Raw genomic sequence first — 15,377 nt, forward strand, 5'->3', positions numbered from 1 at the left:
GTCAATGGGGCAGAGTGGTATTCTGGGGCCTAAGGTACACTATACAAAAGGGAACTTGGCTTCCTGGGGAAGTAGAAGTCATAACTATAGTAATTATTTCTTCTATAAATTTCCTCTTCACTGCAGTCTAGGCTTAGAGCTTCCCTTCTGCTTACAAACAAGGGACAGTTTCTTTTCCTTTGCAGGATTCTTTTTAAAAGGATGAAGAAAAAGAGCTGAAGAGATGCGAACTGTGAGAGCATTTTTTTTTAAATTAATTAATTTATTTATTTTTCATTTATTTTTATTAGTTGGAGGCCAACAATTTCACAACATTGCAGTGGGTTTTGTCATACATTGACATGAGTCAGCCATGGAGTTACATGTATTCCCCATCCCGATCTCCCCTCCCACCTCCCTCTCCACCTGATGCCTCTGGGTCTTCCCAGTGCACCAGGCCCGAGCACTTATCTCATGCATCCCACCTGGGCTGGTAATCTGTTTCACTATAGATAATGTTCATGCTGTTCTCTCGAAACATCCCACCCTTGCCTTTTTCCACACTGTGAGAGCATTTTAATCTCTAGTATGCTATACAGGGGCTTCCCAGGTGGCGCAGTGGTAAAGAATCCGCCTGCCAATGTAGGAGACATGGGTTCGATCCTTGGGTCATGAATATCCCCTGGAGGAGGAAATGGCAACCTACTCCAGTATTCTTGTCTGGGAAATCCCATGGACAGAGGAACCTGGCAGGCTACAGTCCATGGGGTCGCAAAGACTTGGACATGACTTACTGACTAAAACAATAACATGTTATGCTGACTTTTTCAAATGTTCCTGTAAGGACGGACTTGTCTGCATAAGTAGTCCCCTTAAAAGAAATCTAATTCCCTCCAATCTGCCCCAACTTTTTAGAATCCCTAAATTGGAGCCAGATGAAAATTTTACTGTATGGGAAGAAGAGCAGCCCAGAGTTCTGAGCAGCTGAACAGATAAAACTGCTCTGGGATTGCTCTTTATGCTTTTCTAGAGCCTTTGGACTAGGCATTGTTTTAATCTTGGGCCATCTCACATTTTTGAGGGCACTGAAATTTTGAACTTTTCTTCTAGCAATCTTTTTGAGTTTTCCCAGTATTAAGAAAAATTCATAGGAATCATGTAGAATTGATCAATTATTGCAAATCAACTCAGATTACCAGAAGCACACCACTTGGAGCCCTGCACTTGGCTCTGTGTAACAAAGATTCAAAGATAGGATTCTGTCTTTTTCTTTTTTTGAGTATAGTTGACTTAAAATGTTGTGTTAGTTCAAGGTATATAGCAGTGCATCAGTTACACATATACATACACCCACTCTGGTTTTAATGTTTCTCCCATACAGGCCATTACAGAATCCTGAGTGGAGTTTCCTGTACTATACAGTGGGTCTTATTGTTAATAGTTCTCTATTTTATACATGGTAGTGTATATGTAGTGTGTGTATGTCAATCTTCCTGTTTATCCCTCTACCCTGTATCCCCTGGTAACCGTAAGTTTGTTTTCTCCATCTGTGACTCTACTTCTGCTCTGTAAATAAGTTCGTTTGTACTATTTGTTCATCACGTTGCCAAGGGTCCATATAGTCAAAGCTATGGTTTTTCCAGAGTTGGACCACAAAGAAGACTGAATGCCAAAAAATTAATGCTTTTGAATTGTGGTGCTGGAGAAGACTCTTGAGAGTTCCTTGAACTGAAAGGAGTTCAACCAAGTCAATCCTAAAGGAAATCAACCCTGAATATTCAATGGAAGGACTGATGCTGAAGCTCCAATACTCTGGCCATTTGATGCAAAGAGTTGACTCATTGGAAAAGACCCTGATACTGGAAAAGACCGAAGGCAGGAGAAGGGGGTGACAGAGGATGAGATGGTTGATTGGCATCATTGACTCGATGGACATGGGTTTGAGCAAACTCCAGGAGATAGCCAAGGACAGGGAACCCTGGCGTGCTACAGTCCATGAGGTCGCAAAGAGCCAGACACGACTGAGCGACTGAACAACAACTTTTTTTTAAGATTCCACAAATAAGCACGATCATATGAAGGATTTTGTCTGTTGTGGCTACTGCCTTGGAAATTCAGGCTACTGGGTGTAAAGAGCTGCCTCACTGGTTTATCTGCTGCTTCCCTGAACCTAGTGGGCATTATATCCATTGTGTTAACTGCTGATTAAGCTACATTGACACGTCTTTAATGTCACGTATGTTTTATTACATTTCTGAACCATTATGCAAATAAAACCGAGAACTTTCTTGTTTAGTTCAGAAAAAGACGCATGGGATCAAAGGTCTGAGTGACAGAGCCGGTCAGCAGGTAGCCTGACAGATCGGCTGGCAACAGTTGGCACAATCAGGCATAAGCCACTGTCGAGACATCCCTGCCACCTCAGCTACACTCCTGTCACTATCGTGCTGCTCTGAACAAAAACCAGAATGCAAGGGGCTGGGGGACAGGCCACACTGGGCTGAGCTGGGCTCTGCAAGGCAAAGCTCAGAGGAAACATGAGTCAGGTCTCATACTCCAAAGACAGAAAGAAGGCTTCACCCTGGGAAAGGTGGGGACCACTCCCTCTTATGCAAAAGAAAGAAAACTCAACCTTCTTCTATCCTCTGAGCCAGTGGTCCCCAACTTTTCTGGCACCAGGGACGAGTTTGGTGGAGGACAATTTTTCTGCAGACCAGGGGAACAGAAAACAGTTTTCAGGGTGATTCTCATAAGGAGTTCATAGTCTAGATCCCTTGCAAGCACAGTTCACAGGAGGGGTCACTCCTATGAGAATCTAATGACAACACTGATCTGATAGGAGGCAGAGCTCAAGCGGTGATGTGAGGGATGGGAAGTGGCTGTAAATACAGATGAAGCTTCCTTCACGTGATCACCAGTCACTCACCGCCTGCTGTGGGAGCTGGTTCCTATTAGGTCACTGACTGGTATCAGCCCATGACCTGGGAGTAGGGGACCCCTGCTCTAAGCAATGACTTCTACAAAGCATTTGCTGTGTAGAGTTGAGGGCATGACCTACAGTTCTACCACATGTGGTCCTCCTTCACCTTCTGATTGATCCCATTGGCACCTCTGGCTGAACCCACTGACCACCCCCCCTCCTAAGATCTTGGGTAGGGTCCTGTGTCCTGGATCATGCTCCTAATAACTTCAACTCCTCACCTATAGATGCTCTGGATTCTTAAGGAAGTACAGCCTTATCTCTTCCATAACTTCCCAGAAATGAGGGCCTGAATATAATCCTTTTTCCATAGTTGGAATTGCTGGATGGTTCCCACTTTCCACCAGGAAGTTTAGGACAAAGTTCTGCACTTCAGAGGTGCAGGTCCTCAGCTCACGGCCTTCTGGTTTCTCAACAACCCAGCCCCTGGAGCACAAATCGACAACCCAACCACAGACCCTTCCCGGGCCTGGTACTCACACGTAGGCCAGCGTGGCGCTGAAGTGCTTGTAAATGTAGGTCTCAAGAACAGGGTTGAAATGCTGGAACTTGATGTCTCCTATCAGTGAAATAATAAACACCTGCCAAAGGTGAAAAATATAAATAACAGTACAGCACAAACCCTGGCATTCAGTCAACAAGCTGGGTCTCAATGTATGGGGTCCTCTTTTCCTTCTTGACTATTTTGGCAGCGTCCCCAACATTACTATTCCAGAGCTGAAGAGAAATCTCAGGTTTCTTTTTACTTAACACGAACAAAGAAACCATGAAGTATCAGGCACTGTGCTAAATGCTGGGAGGAAGACAATACAATCCAGCACCCCTGGTCTGAGAGCTGACCGCCAGAGACAGAGGGCAGGACACAGGTAAACACGTCAGGGAAGAAAGTGGGGAGGGGTTCCCTGGAGGAATAATAGATACTATCCCAAGGATAGAACTAATGAAATACTGAAGGATGTCTCTCTCCTCAGCGTAATTCAGGTGCCTCTAAAACCTGAACTTCACCAGACTTCTGGGTCTCAATTTTCTGCTCAGATGTTAACTCTTATCAGGTCACATCTTATCACTACCAGACACATAACCAACAAATAACCACTTGGCACCTACCTATGATGCACGCATGCATGCTTAGTCACTCTGCCATTTCTGACTCTCTCCCACCCTATGGACTGCAGCCCACCAGGCTCCTCTGTCCATATTTCCCAAGCAAGAATACTGGAGTGGGTTGCCATTTCTTTCTCCAGGGGATCTTCCCCATCCAGGGATGAAATCTAGGTCTCTGGCACCTCCTGCATTGCAAGCCGTTACTTTACCACTGAGCCACCTGGGAAGCCCATGTTCTGGTTTAGGGCCAGACAATTTTAAATAGAGTAAAAGGGATTCCTATGTCAAATGTAGTAAAATACCTCATTTTCCCGAATGAGAAAGAAAAACCCTATCAAAAAGGAAGATTAAATAGGAATTGAAGAAAAAAGTCTTGACTGTGAGTCAATTGTATCTAGGTCCCACCTTGGTGGTCTAGTGGTTAAGAGTCCATCTTCCAATGCAGGGGACACAGGTTCAATCCTGGGCTGGGGAACTAAGATCCCACATGCCATGGGGCAACTAAGCCTGAGCACTGCAGCTAGAGAGAAGTTCAAGCACTGCAACTAAGACCCATCACAGCCAAAACTAAATAAATAAGAATTTTAACTCTATTGTATCTAACATTACTTCTAGGAATGTTGCCTCAAGAATTCATCAGAGAGATGTATACAAATATTTATGCAGGAGGATATTGTCACCATTATTTATAATAGTGAACTATCGAAAACCACAAAGTTGTGAGAATGAATACTAGATTAACATGTGTAACTGCTTACCAGTGCATCAAACACGAGGAAGTCATATGTTTCATCATCTGACATTTCCATCATGATGTTAAAAAGTGCATCTAGTGTATCTTGCAAAAACTGAAGATAAGAAAAACAGAGAGGTTATCTGGTGCTTTCAGTTTAGCTCCAGAGTGCAGAAATACGAGGAGAATTAGATTCCAAAAGAACAGGTTTAAAAATAGCATTTTCTTAACGACTGGCACACTTGCTTTCCAATGCAGACTAAGTGTTATGTTTACACTCATTGGGTTCATTTATGATACTGAACTAAGGATGCAGTAGCTGTAGTCTTATCTGTGAATGAATAAACATACCTTCACAATCTCTCCTCCATCCACCTCCATTAACTTCTTCAAGTTGTGTTTAATATTCTGAGGGCTCGAGCGCCAATTTAACAAGCCTAACAGGTCAACTGGGAAGAACAACCACAAACCATAAGCGTTAGACACAGATTTGCAGAGCAACCCACACACACTATTTCAGGACACAGTGACAGAGCTCTCCAGAGAGGATCATTGCTCCTACAGGGTGCTAGAACCTTACTCAGTCTTTTAATTTACTGTCTCTTACCTAAGTCAAAGAAAACCTTTTATTCATCTTCACAGAGGAAAAAAAGCCAACCACGAATGCACAAGAACCGAAAACAATTCCTGAACAGAACACACGCCTCTCACGTAAGACATCACAGTCTTACACATGAATCACTTACATCACCTGCCCACCTTTAATTTGCTGCACTGCTTCACTTGTCCCTTGTCTCTGTGTGTCTTGATGGATGCAGAGGGGAAAATAAACTTACAAATGTACATTAACTCATTGAAATATCACATCCACACTGTAGAGATTTCATTGATTTTCTTAACTTAAAAACTATTTTATATTGGAGTCTCATCGGTCTACAATGCTGGGTTAGTTTCAGGGGTACAGAGAAGTGATTTAGCTATAGTGAGTGAGTGCAAGTCACTCTGTAACGTCCAGCTCACTGCAACCCCATGGACTACAGCCTGCCAGGCTCTTCTGTCAAGGGAATTTTCCAGGCAAGGATACTGGATGGGTAGCCATTCTTTTCTCCAGGGGATCTTCCCTGGGTCTCCCAGGAATCAAACTCAGGTCTCCTGCTTTGCAGGCAGATTCTTTACCATTTCTGAACTGCCAGGGAAGCCTGATTTAATTATAAGAATATATAATATGTATATGTAAAAAGAATATATAAATACATATGTTCTTTCTCAGATTCTATTTCCCATACAGTTTATTACAGAGAATTATTATAATATATAAGAATAAATAAGAATTATTTAAGAATATATATGTATAATCAGTTCAGTTGCTCAGTCGTGTCTGACTCTTCGCGACCCCATGAATTGCAGCATGCCAGGCCTCCCTGTCCATCACCAACTCCCGGAGTCTACCCAAACTCATGTGCATCTAGTCAGTCATACCATCCAACCATCTCATCCTCTGGTGCCCCCTTCTCCTCCTGCCCCCAATCCCTCCCAGGATCAGAGTCTTTTCCAATGAGTCAACTCTTCACATCAGGTGGCCTAAGTATTGGAGTTTCAGCCTCAGCATCAGTCCTTCCAATGAACACCCAGGACTGATCTCCTTTAGGATGGACTGGTTGGATCTCCTTGCAGTCCAAGAGACTCTCAAGAGTCTTCTCCAACACCACAGTACAAAAGCATCAACTCTTTGGCGCTCAGCTTTCTTCACGGTCCAACTCTCACATCCATACATGACCACTGGAAAAACCATAGCCTTGACTAGATGGACCTTTGTTGGCTAAGTAATATCTCTGATTCTTTAATATGCTATCTAAGTTGGTCATAACTTTCCTTCCAAGGAGTGTCTTTTAATTTCATGGCTGCAATCACCATCTGCAGTGATTTTGGAGCCCAAAAAAATAAAGTCTGACACTGTTACCACTGTCTCCCCATCTATTTGCCATGAAGTGATGGGACCAGATGCCATGATCTTAGTCCTCTGAATGTTGAGCTTTAAGCCAACTTTTTCACTCTCCTCTTTCACTTTCATCAAGACGCTGTTTAGTTCTTCTTTCTTTCTGCCATAAAGGTGGTATCATCTGCATATCTGAGGTTACTGATATTTCTCCCGGCAATCTTGATTCCAGCTTGTGCTTCCTCCAGCCCAGCGTTTCTCATGATGTACTCTGCATAGAAGTTAAATAGGCAGGGTGACAATATACAGCCTTGACGTACTCCTTTTCCTATTTGGAACCAGTCTGTTGTTCCATGTCCAGTTCTAACTGTTGCTTTCTGACCTGCATATAGGTTTCTAAGAGGCAGGTCAAGTGGTCTGGTGTTCCCATCTCTTTCAGAATTTTCCAGTTTATTGTGATCCACACATCAAAGGCTTGGCATAGTCAATAAAGCAGAAATAGAGGTTTTTCTGGAACTCTCTTGCTTTTTCAATGATTCAGCGGATGTTGGCAATTTGATCTCTGGTTCCTCTGCCTTTTCTAAAACCAGCTTGAACATGTGTAATAATATATCATAATTGCAATAATATATAAGAATATATACAGTAATATGTAATTATATGTAAGAATATAGTTGTAATAATATACAATATGCAAAGATATATAATTATATATTATATATATAAATTATATATTCATATATATGTGTATATATAATAATATATCTATATGTATATATATTCTTTTTCAGATTATATTTCCTATGTAGATTATTACAGAGAACCACTCTGAGTAGAGTTCTGTGTGTTATACAATAAGTCCTTGATGGCTACCTATTTTATATATAGTAGTGTGTATATGTTAGTCTCAACCTCCTAATTTATCCCTCCACCCCACTTTTCCCCTTTGGTAACCATAGAACAGATTTTGTTTCATTTTATTTGCTCCATTTTTGAGATGAAGAAACTTAAGCTTTGTGAAATTAAATTAGCCGCCTTAGCTTACACAACTGCCAGAGAACAGTATGAATGGAATTTAATGACAGATTTTCTCTGATTCCCCAAAACCATGTCCTTGCTACTCTATCATACTCCCTCCCAGAGTTCTTCAAAGAAATAAAACAGATGGCAAATCAGATGGGTTGCTATATTGAAGGATGGAAGAACAGATGAATGGCCTGCAGGGTAACTCTGTGACAAAAATCTTCGGGTGCTTCTTGATTTAAAATGCAGAATTTGGGATCTATAAACCACTTACAATGGGCTTCCCTGTGGCTCAGTGGTTAAGAATTCACCTGCAGTGCAGGAGACCCAGGATCGATCCTCAGGTCAGGACGATCTCCTGGAGAAGAAAATGGCAATTCAATCCAGTATGCTTGCCTGGGAAATCGCATGGGCAGAGGGGCCTGGTGGACTACAGTCCATGAGGTCACAAGTGTCAGACACGACTTAGCAACTACTCAACCACAAGCCATTTACAGGTCTAATGAATGTCTAGGTACTAAAAGTGTCACTAAAGTATCACTAAAGTATCACGCCTACTAAAGCAGGCGTCTGGACCATTACTACTTTATCATTTTGTCTAGTGCATCAAGTTACTATTACTATTCCTAGAGCATTTTTTAGTAAGAAAACACTATGTATTTTTTAATCAATGGATTTGTATAAACACATATATAAGTAGTTGAAAATGTATTCCGTTCATGAGATCAGCCAATTTGCTTCAGTGTGTTTGTTTTACTGGCACGCACATGTTTAGTCCCTGGGAAGCCTCCAATGCCTATAGAAAACCCACTGTCAACAAAATTAAATCCCAATAGCATTCACAGAAGGTGCTAAGGCTCCTCTTAGAGTTCGCCTGCCAGCCCATCACAGGCAGACAAATCAACTCAATACTCCCCAAGATGAGGCATGCTCTGAAATCATTTCCTGCCTTTACTTCCCTTTGTTTGAAATGCCCAGAAATACTATACTGCTTTGACCAAAAACTTCATTCAGGTTTTTCCCCATATGCTGTTACGGAGGGATTTCCCTGGTGGTCCAGTGGTTGAGAGTCTGCCTTCCAACACAGGGAACACAGGTTTGATCCCTCGTCAGGGAATTAGGATTCCACATTCTACTCTACGGGACAGCTAAGCCCACATGCTGCAACTACTGAGCTAGCACGCTCAGAAGCCTGCTTAGTGCAACTGGAGAGAAACCCGCGCGCCCCAACTAACACCTGAAGCAGCCAAATAAATAATGTATGCTTAGTCATTCAGTCGTGTCCGACTCTTGTGCAACCCCACGGACTGTAGCCCGCCAGGCTCCTCTGTCCATGGGATTTCCCAGGTAAGAATACTGGAGTGGGCTGCCATTTCCTTCCCCAGGGGATTTTCCCAACCAGGGATCGAACCCAGGTCTCCTGCATTTGCAGGTGGATTCTTTACAGTCTGAGTCAACAGGGAAGCGCAAATAGGCAATAAATAAATACATCTTAAAATTTATTTTTAAAAAAGGAAAGAAAAAAAAGATATTATGGAAAAACCCAAGCAAACTTTTTGGCCAACCCAATACTATGGATTCGGTCAGCTGCTACTTCTACCTCAAGACTCATCTCAAACTCGACTCCCTCTGGGAAGACCAGAGGGAGTCGTTCTGAACCAGTCAGAACCAGTCGTTCTCTTCTATCTGCACTCCTTGTCCATATACGAGTACATCAGGACAAATAAGTAATGACATGCTTGACATCTCTGCCTCGTCCCATAGACTGAAACACTTGAGGGGAGGGACCATATTGCATTCATTCTTAAGCCCATCACAGTGCCAGCCACCTGGCAGGTGGTCAGTACACGCTGGATCAAAGATTGACTAGCAGGATGGAATCAAAACCAGTAGCCCCGAGGAAACTGGTAGTGTATACAAGACAATTCTCCACTCCTTATGTAAATACTTAAGAATAGACACTGTGCTAGACCTATCTACTAGGCACTGTTCCTTCCATCTTCCCATCTCCTGTTTCTGCCCCAGGCTAGTCAACCATTCTGTTCCACTGGTTACACTTCACTTCACGAGCGCTACCTAAGGAAAAGGATTTAGATATGCCATCAGCAGAGAAGAGTCACTCAGCAGATTTTAGCATCTGCCAAGCACCCGCTCATCAGCCTAGAGGTTTTTTCCCTACTTGCATGCTCCATCAATGCTCATATTAAGAATGTATTCGGCAATGGTGAACCATAAGGTCTTAGGGCAAGAAAAGTGGTGGCACAGTCTTATGGAAATAGGCCTAGACTCACAGTGTTTCTGGGATTCATACAGGTTGATGAATAGCTCTGACAAACTTCGTTTCATTGCTGTATAGTATCTATCCCACTGTATGGATGTACCAGAATTTGTTCATCCATTTTACTGTCAACGAACTAGGACTCCACACTTACACGCCAAGGGTCTGGGTTCAACGCCTGATCAGGAAACTAAGATCCTGCCAGCCAAAGTGGCACAGCCAAAACAAAACAAAAGGAAAAACAGAACAACGCCCCCAAACCAGATGGGTTGTTTGTGGTTTTGAGACATCATAAACAACTGTGCTGTGTACATTCTCATATGCCTCCTGGTATCCAGGTACAGCTGCTTATCTGAGGTATAAAACTAGAGTATACTTCTGGGTTATCAGGAATGACCACCTTCAACAGTATCAGATACTACCTAAATGTTATCCAAAGTTGTTCCAATTTACATCTCCATCAGAAGTATGTAAGAATTCATGATCCTCTGATTGACAGTCCCCAAATTTAGGGTAGTGATTACCTTCGGGAAAAGATTAGGACCATAACATTTAAAAAAGAAAAGAATGACCAAAAAAACCCCCTAAATTTTGCTACAAATATGTATTTTCAGACCTAAGTCCATTACTTATGAGTTCAGGCTCAGTATTAGGTAAGGTGTTACAGGAAAACCTGAACGAACTCTTTGGCCAGCCTAATATTTCAGTTTCTTAACTCAGAATTCTGATCAGCAAACTGAGATGAATGATAGCAACACGGGTGTCTTCCTGTGTGAGGATGTGCGTGGGTAAAACGAGATCGCTGTGAAAGCCTGGTGCAGCGTCCGTCCTGCAGAGACCTGACTCCCTGCTCCCTTTTCCAGAACAAATCTATTCTCACCCTCCACACGGTCCAGCAACAAAATGATCCCATATAAATCGAGCTGTTCTAGTTTTGAAAAAAATTCATAAAGTAATGAAAAGCATCTATAGGCTCTGTTTGTGACAAAGTCCAGTGGCTTTTGACCTTTGGAGTCTGAACAGCCCTCCAAAGGCTAAGGAACAACACCTGTGGTCAGTCTCCGTGTAAAAGGAGAACAGACACCTTCCTGATCAGCAAACGCCCTTGTAGAGTTGACAGTTTACTCATGTTCCTCACCTGCTTCTTTCTCAGAATAAACTGAACTGGTTCTTTACCATTCCCATCATATTAGAAGAAAGCAGAGAAACAACAGCACTTGTGATCTGCTGCTGGGAATACCCTGTCTTCATATACGCACAAGGTGGCCCCACATGTCCCCTCTTCCTCCTCCTGTCCATGCTGACAGCAGATGAGATGAGGAAACTGGGTCACAGTGAGATCAAGTGACGTGTCCAAGATGAACCAGCGAGTACGTGCAGAGCTGGGAACTGAACCCAGGCAACTGGCTCCAAATTCTCCTTACATATTTAAACAAAACTGCGGTTATATTCCAGGGACTGTTAACATTTTCTTATGTCTCTGTTCTGAAATACTGAGTTGGCCCAAAAGTTCGTTCATGTTTCTCTGAGGATGTCACAGAGGAACCCGAATGAACTTTTTGGCCAATCTAGTGTTTTTCACAGCCTCATATATTTCATCATTTAATGACAAGATAGACTTTGACCTGACCCCCAACTACTGGACATCTGGATTGTTTCCAGTGTTGCCCCATTATTTAATAATAGGGAGACATCCTCCTACATAAATCTTTGTGTACACCTCTCATTGTCCATTTACATTCACTTTCTAGAGGTCACGGTACTGGGCCAAAGGGTCTGAAAATAAATATTTAAAATCTCTGATACACCTTCTTAATCATTTTCGATAAACACTATACTATTTAACCTTGTATCAACCATTTATATTTATACTTACTTTTTCCCTAAAAACAGTTATATCATGGATACAGTTCTGTCATGTAAGCTCAGAATGCTTTCTGGCTTAATTTTTAAGGTGTTTGTCTTTTCCTAATTAACAGACTTTATTTTGCAGAAGGAAATGGCAACCCACTCCAGTATTCTTGCCTAGAGAATCCCATGGACAGGGGAGCCTGGTGGGCTGCTGTCCATAGGATCGCACAGAGTCGGACACGACTGAAGAGACTTAGCATGCATGCATGCATTGGAGAAGGAAATGGCAACCCACTCCAATATTCTTGCTTGGAGAATCCCACAGATGGAGGAGCCTGGTGGGCTGCCGTCTATGGGGTCGTACAGAGTCAGACACGACTGAAGCGACTTAGCAGCAGCAGCCGCAGCAGAGTTTATTTTTTTGAGCAGTTTTAGGCTTGCAGAAAAAATTAAGCCCAAAGTGCAGAGAGTTCCCAAATACCCCTTCAAGGTTGCAGAGTTTCCAGTGTTATTAACATCCTGCATTACTGTAGTACCTTTATTACAACTGATGAGCCAACACTGATAAAGATCATTAACTCAAGGCTGTCGTTTAAATTAGGCTTCACTTCGTATATTCTGTGGGTATGGACAAATTACAGTGACATATATCCAAGTACCTGTTAGGGTAACATTTAGTGCATAGTTTTACTGTCCTAAAAATCCCGTTCTTTGTCTGTTCATCCCTCCCTCTCTCCCCGAGCCCTGTGTAATCATGGATCTTTTCATGTCTTTATAGTTTCGCCTTTTTTCTGGCTTTATTTTTGGTGTGTGCTTTTGCTTTCCCATAAGTAATAGCTCTAAGCCCACTTTATTGAGTCTAGACACTTGCCCAAGTTGAAATACTATCCATATTCTCTACCCAACCATGATTCACCAAAATAAACAACAATGATCCTTTCTAAAGATCGACCGCATGCTATCTGACCCTTGAGTGTCCCTTATCTCTCAGCTGCTTGTCTACCTTATCATCTCCCTAAGGCAGAGCCCCCAATTCTTCTCAAAGGTCAAAGGGACTAATCATCCACACAACACAGGGGATACACAATTTTTAAAGCAAGTCCCCAAAGCAGCTAACCCTTGGATCACTCTATTCAGCATGACTCCTTACAAATTACATACGTTAAATGAATAAGAAGCTGTTATTGGCTATCAAATGCCATGATATACACAAGAGAAGTTAAAATTGCTATCAGATTTCAAGAAGGGACAAAGTGAAGCCAACTGTGAACTGTTCAGCTGATTTTATGGAAAATCTCTGACTGCTTGGGAAAAAAATGGGGAAAGAGGAGTCTACATGGGGACAGATAGAAAGGCTAATAGGAAATCCTCCCTGCTTTTTGCCATCCTTCTTGAGCAAGGGACTGATATTTGCCTGCCAGTGTTCTTCCCCTGTTACCAAAATATCTCATTATGTACATCATACAAAGGACAGTATTAGAGCTCTTTGCTGCCTTGAAGGAATGAAACATAAGACCTTCCAATTTTACAGCCTCCGTTAGAATACATTTGTAGGTTTTACCATATTTAAAAAACACCCAAATGTTTTTCATCCTGGTTCAAAGATAGACAAAGAAGCCTCAGAAAAAGCTTTAGCTATTTAATAGTTCTACCTAGAACATCACGCAAAGAGCAGAATCCAGAGAGCCGAGGACCCCATCTCAGAAGACATATGGTCCAGTCTCCTGAATTTAACAAAGGAGCCCAGGAGGACCCAGTGGAAAACCCATTCTGGGGTCACTCAGGTCGCCGCACCTACCATTCTGGGTGAGCTTTGTGGAACAGATGAGGGTGGCAATCTGAAAGCTGTCCTTTGTGCTGTCCTTGGCTGGTGCAAAGCTGGCTGTGTTTTTAGATGCTTGGAGCTCCTTTTCTTCCATCTCCACCTTGGTTCCAGGCAAGGTCAGGTAGAATTTAGCATCTTCCATCTTCTTGTTGTCACCCTGCAAAGGAAACATGTCAGGGATGCCAGAGAGCAGACAAAATCTCTTAGGTGCAAATAAAATAATACTTATCGTGAGCGCAGTGTATTTCTAGCATAAGAAACAAAGTTTTTATATTAGATCCCTTTTAACTCTGAGGTGTTAATAATGTTTTTCAAAAATCTGAGCCCGGAAATAATTTAAACATTGTACGAAAATGGAGTAAGGTATGAAGCAGAAATCAATATCCTAGTCTGTATTATAAGTATGTAAGTAAAGAGTACGGTTGGACTTCATTTTCTTGAACGTGTAAATTGTCCAGTTATACTTCATTGGGTCCCCTGAGAAGAAACAGCTAGCTATGGCTTCCAACACTATTTCTGAGCTCAGGAGCTATTAACGGAAATACACATCAGGCAGCTTCATCTCAGAAAAGCTATCAACTGAAAAAAGCCTCCTTGACATTGTTGGACAAATGAGATCTTCTCAACAACTTTCAACTCTAAAATCTCAGTGGGAATGATAGCTCTGCAGCACATAGATGCAAGAATAAGGACAAACTGATACCGGAGGAAGAGGGGCCCCAGAGCACAGAAATGGTGCCTGGCTCTCACTGATATGAAAACCACATCCTACCACACCCATCACCTGCTAATCCAGCCCAACAGTGCAATTATCAACGCTCCACAAGGGGAGATGCAAAGAACAGAAAGCCAGAGAGTGACCTTTGGCTGTTCACCTCCATGATGCCATTTGCAGAAGGAGGGACCATCATTTTAAAAAAAATTTTTTTTCTTGGCCATGCTACACAGCATGTGGGATCCAAGTTCCGCAACCAGGGATGGAACCCACGCCCCCTGCAGTGGAAGTGTGACTGGCGGTCCCCACTGGACCATCAGGGAAGTCCCAGGACCATCATTTATTAGACTGAAGGGGATGGGAGTCCATGAAGCTGGTGTGACCACAGTCCTCTGGGATTCGAGACTGGTAGGTGTGAACACATATAGGTCTAGAGAAGTTTCTGATAGTTACACACAAAATCTAAAAGGAGTTTTCACAATCACTTTCAGAGGGAATAAGGAGGTCCTCGGCCTCTTTCTTTAGCACCACCTTATACACCACCAGATCATGTCTCCCATCCTGCAGAGTGGTGCCATCCGTGTTCATCAGCTTCACAAAGGACACGCCAAAGGCTCGCTCTGATTTATCTCTGGCTGAAAAGACAAGAATAGATGTCTGAGCAGGGCAGGAGGATACCAGGGGGTGATGGCTATGAGAGCTGGGCACATGTGCCTGCAGTCAGGTGCTCGACCGCACTCTAATCAATCAGTTCGGTGAGCTCCAATGAGCCATATGGAGTATGCATGTCACTGGCTCCCTGAAGGAACAGTTCCTTAACTGAAACCTTCTGGTGCCCCCCACACATACCCTGCTCTTCCTGTATTTATGAATGAATGACACCAGAATCCACTCGAGCATCCAATCATAACAACGAGTATCGACACTGACCCCACCCCCAGGCTAACTCCACC

The 15,377-nt window shown here is 42.8% G+C and overlaps 1 protein-coding gene across 2 annotated transcripts in view; it reads right to left on the reverse strand.

The window, feature by feature from the left end:
* Window positions 1-15,377, reverse strand: part of DOCK5 (dedicator of cytokinesis 5) — a 275,156-nt gene that overhangs the window by 84,837 nt on the left and 174,942 nt on the right. For both annotated transcript variants that reach the window (XM_061163865.1, XM_061163866.1), the window contains 5 exons: window positions 14,956-15,059; window positions 13,683-13,866; window positions 5,148-5,245; window positions 4,822-4,911; window positions 3,440-3,540 (listed from right to left, as the gene is read on the reverse strand). In XM_061163865.1, the coding sequence (XP_061019848.1) occupies window positions 3,440-3,540; window positions 4,822-4,911; window positions 5,148-5,245; window positions 13,683-13,866; window positions 14,956-15,059 (577 nt within the window). The remainder of the gene's footprint in view (window positions 1-3,439; window positions 3,541-4,821; window positions 4,912-5,147; window positions 5,246-13,682; window positions 13,867-14,955; window positions 15,060-15,377) is intronic.

This window comes from Dama dama, chromosome 16, assembly GCF_033118175.1.
Source record: "Dama dama isolate Ldn47 chromosome 16, ASM3311817v1, whole genome shotgun sequence".
NCBI classification, from domain to species: domain Eukaryota; kingdom Metazoa; phylum Chordata; class Mammalia; order Artiodactyla; family Cervidae; genus Dama; species Dama dama.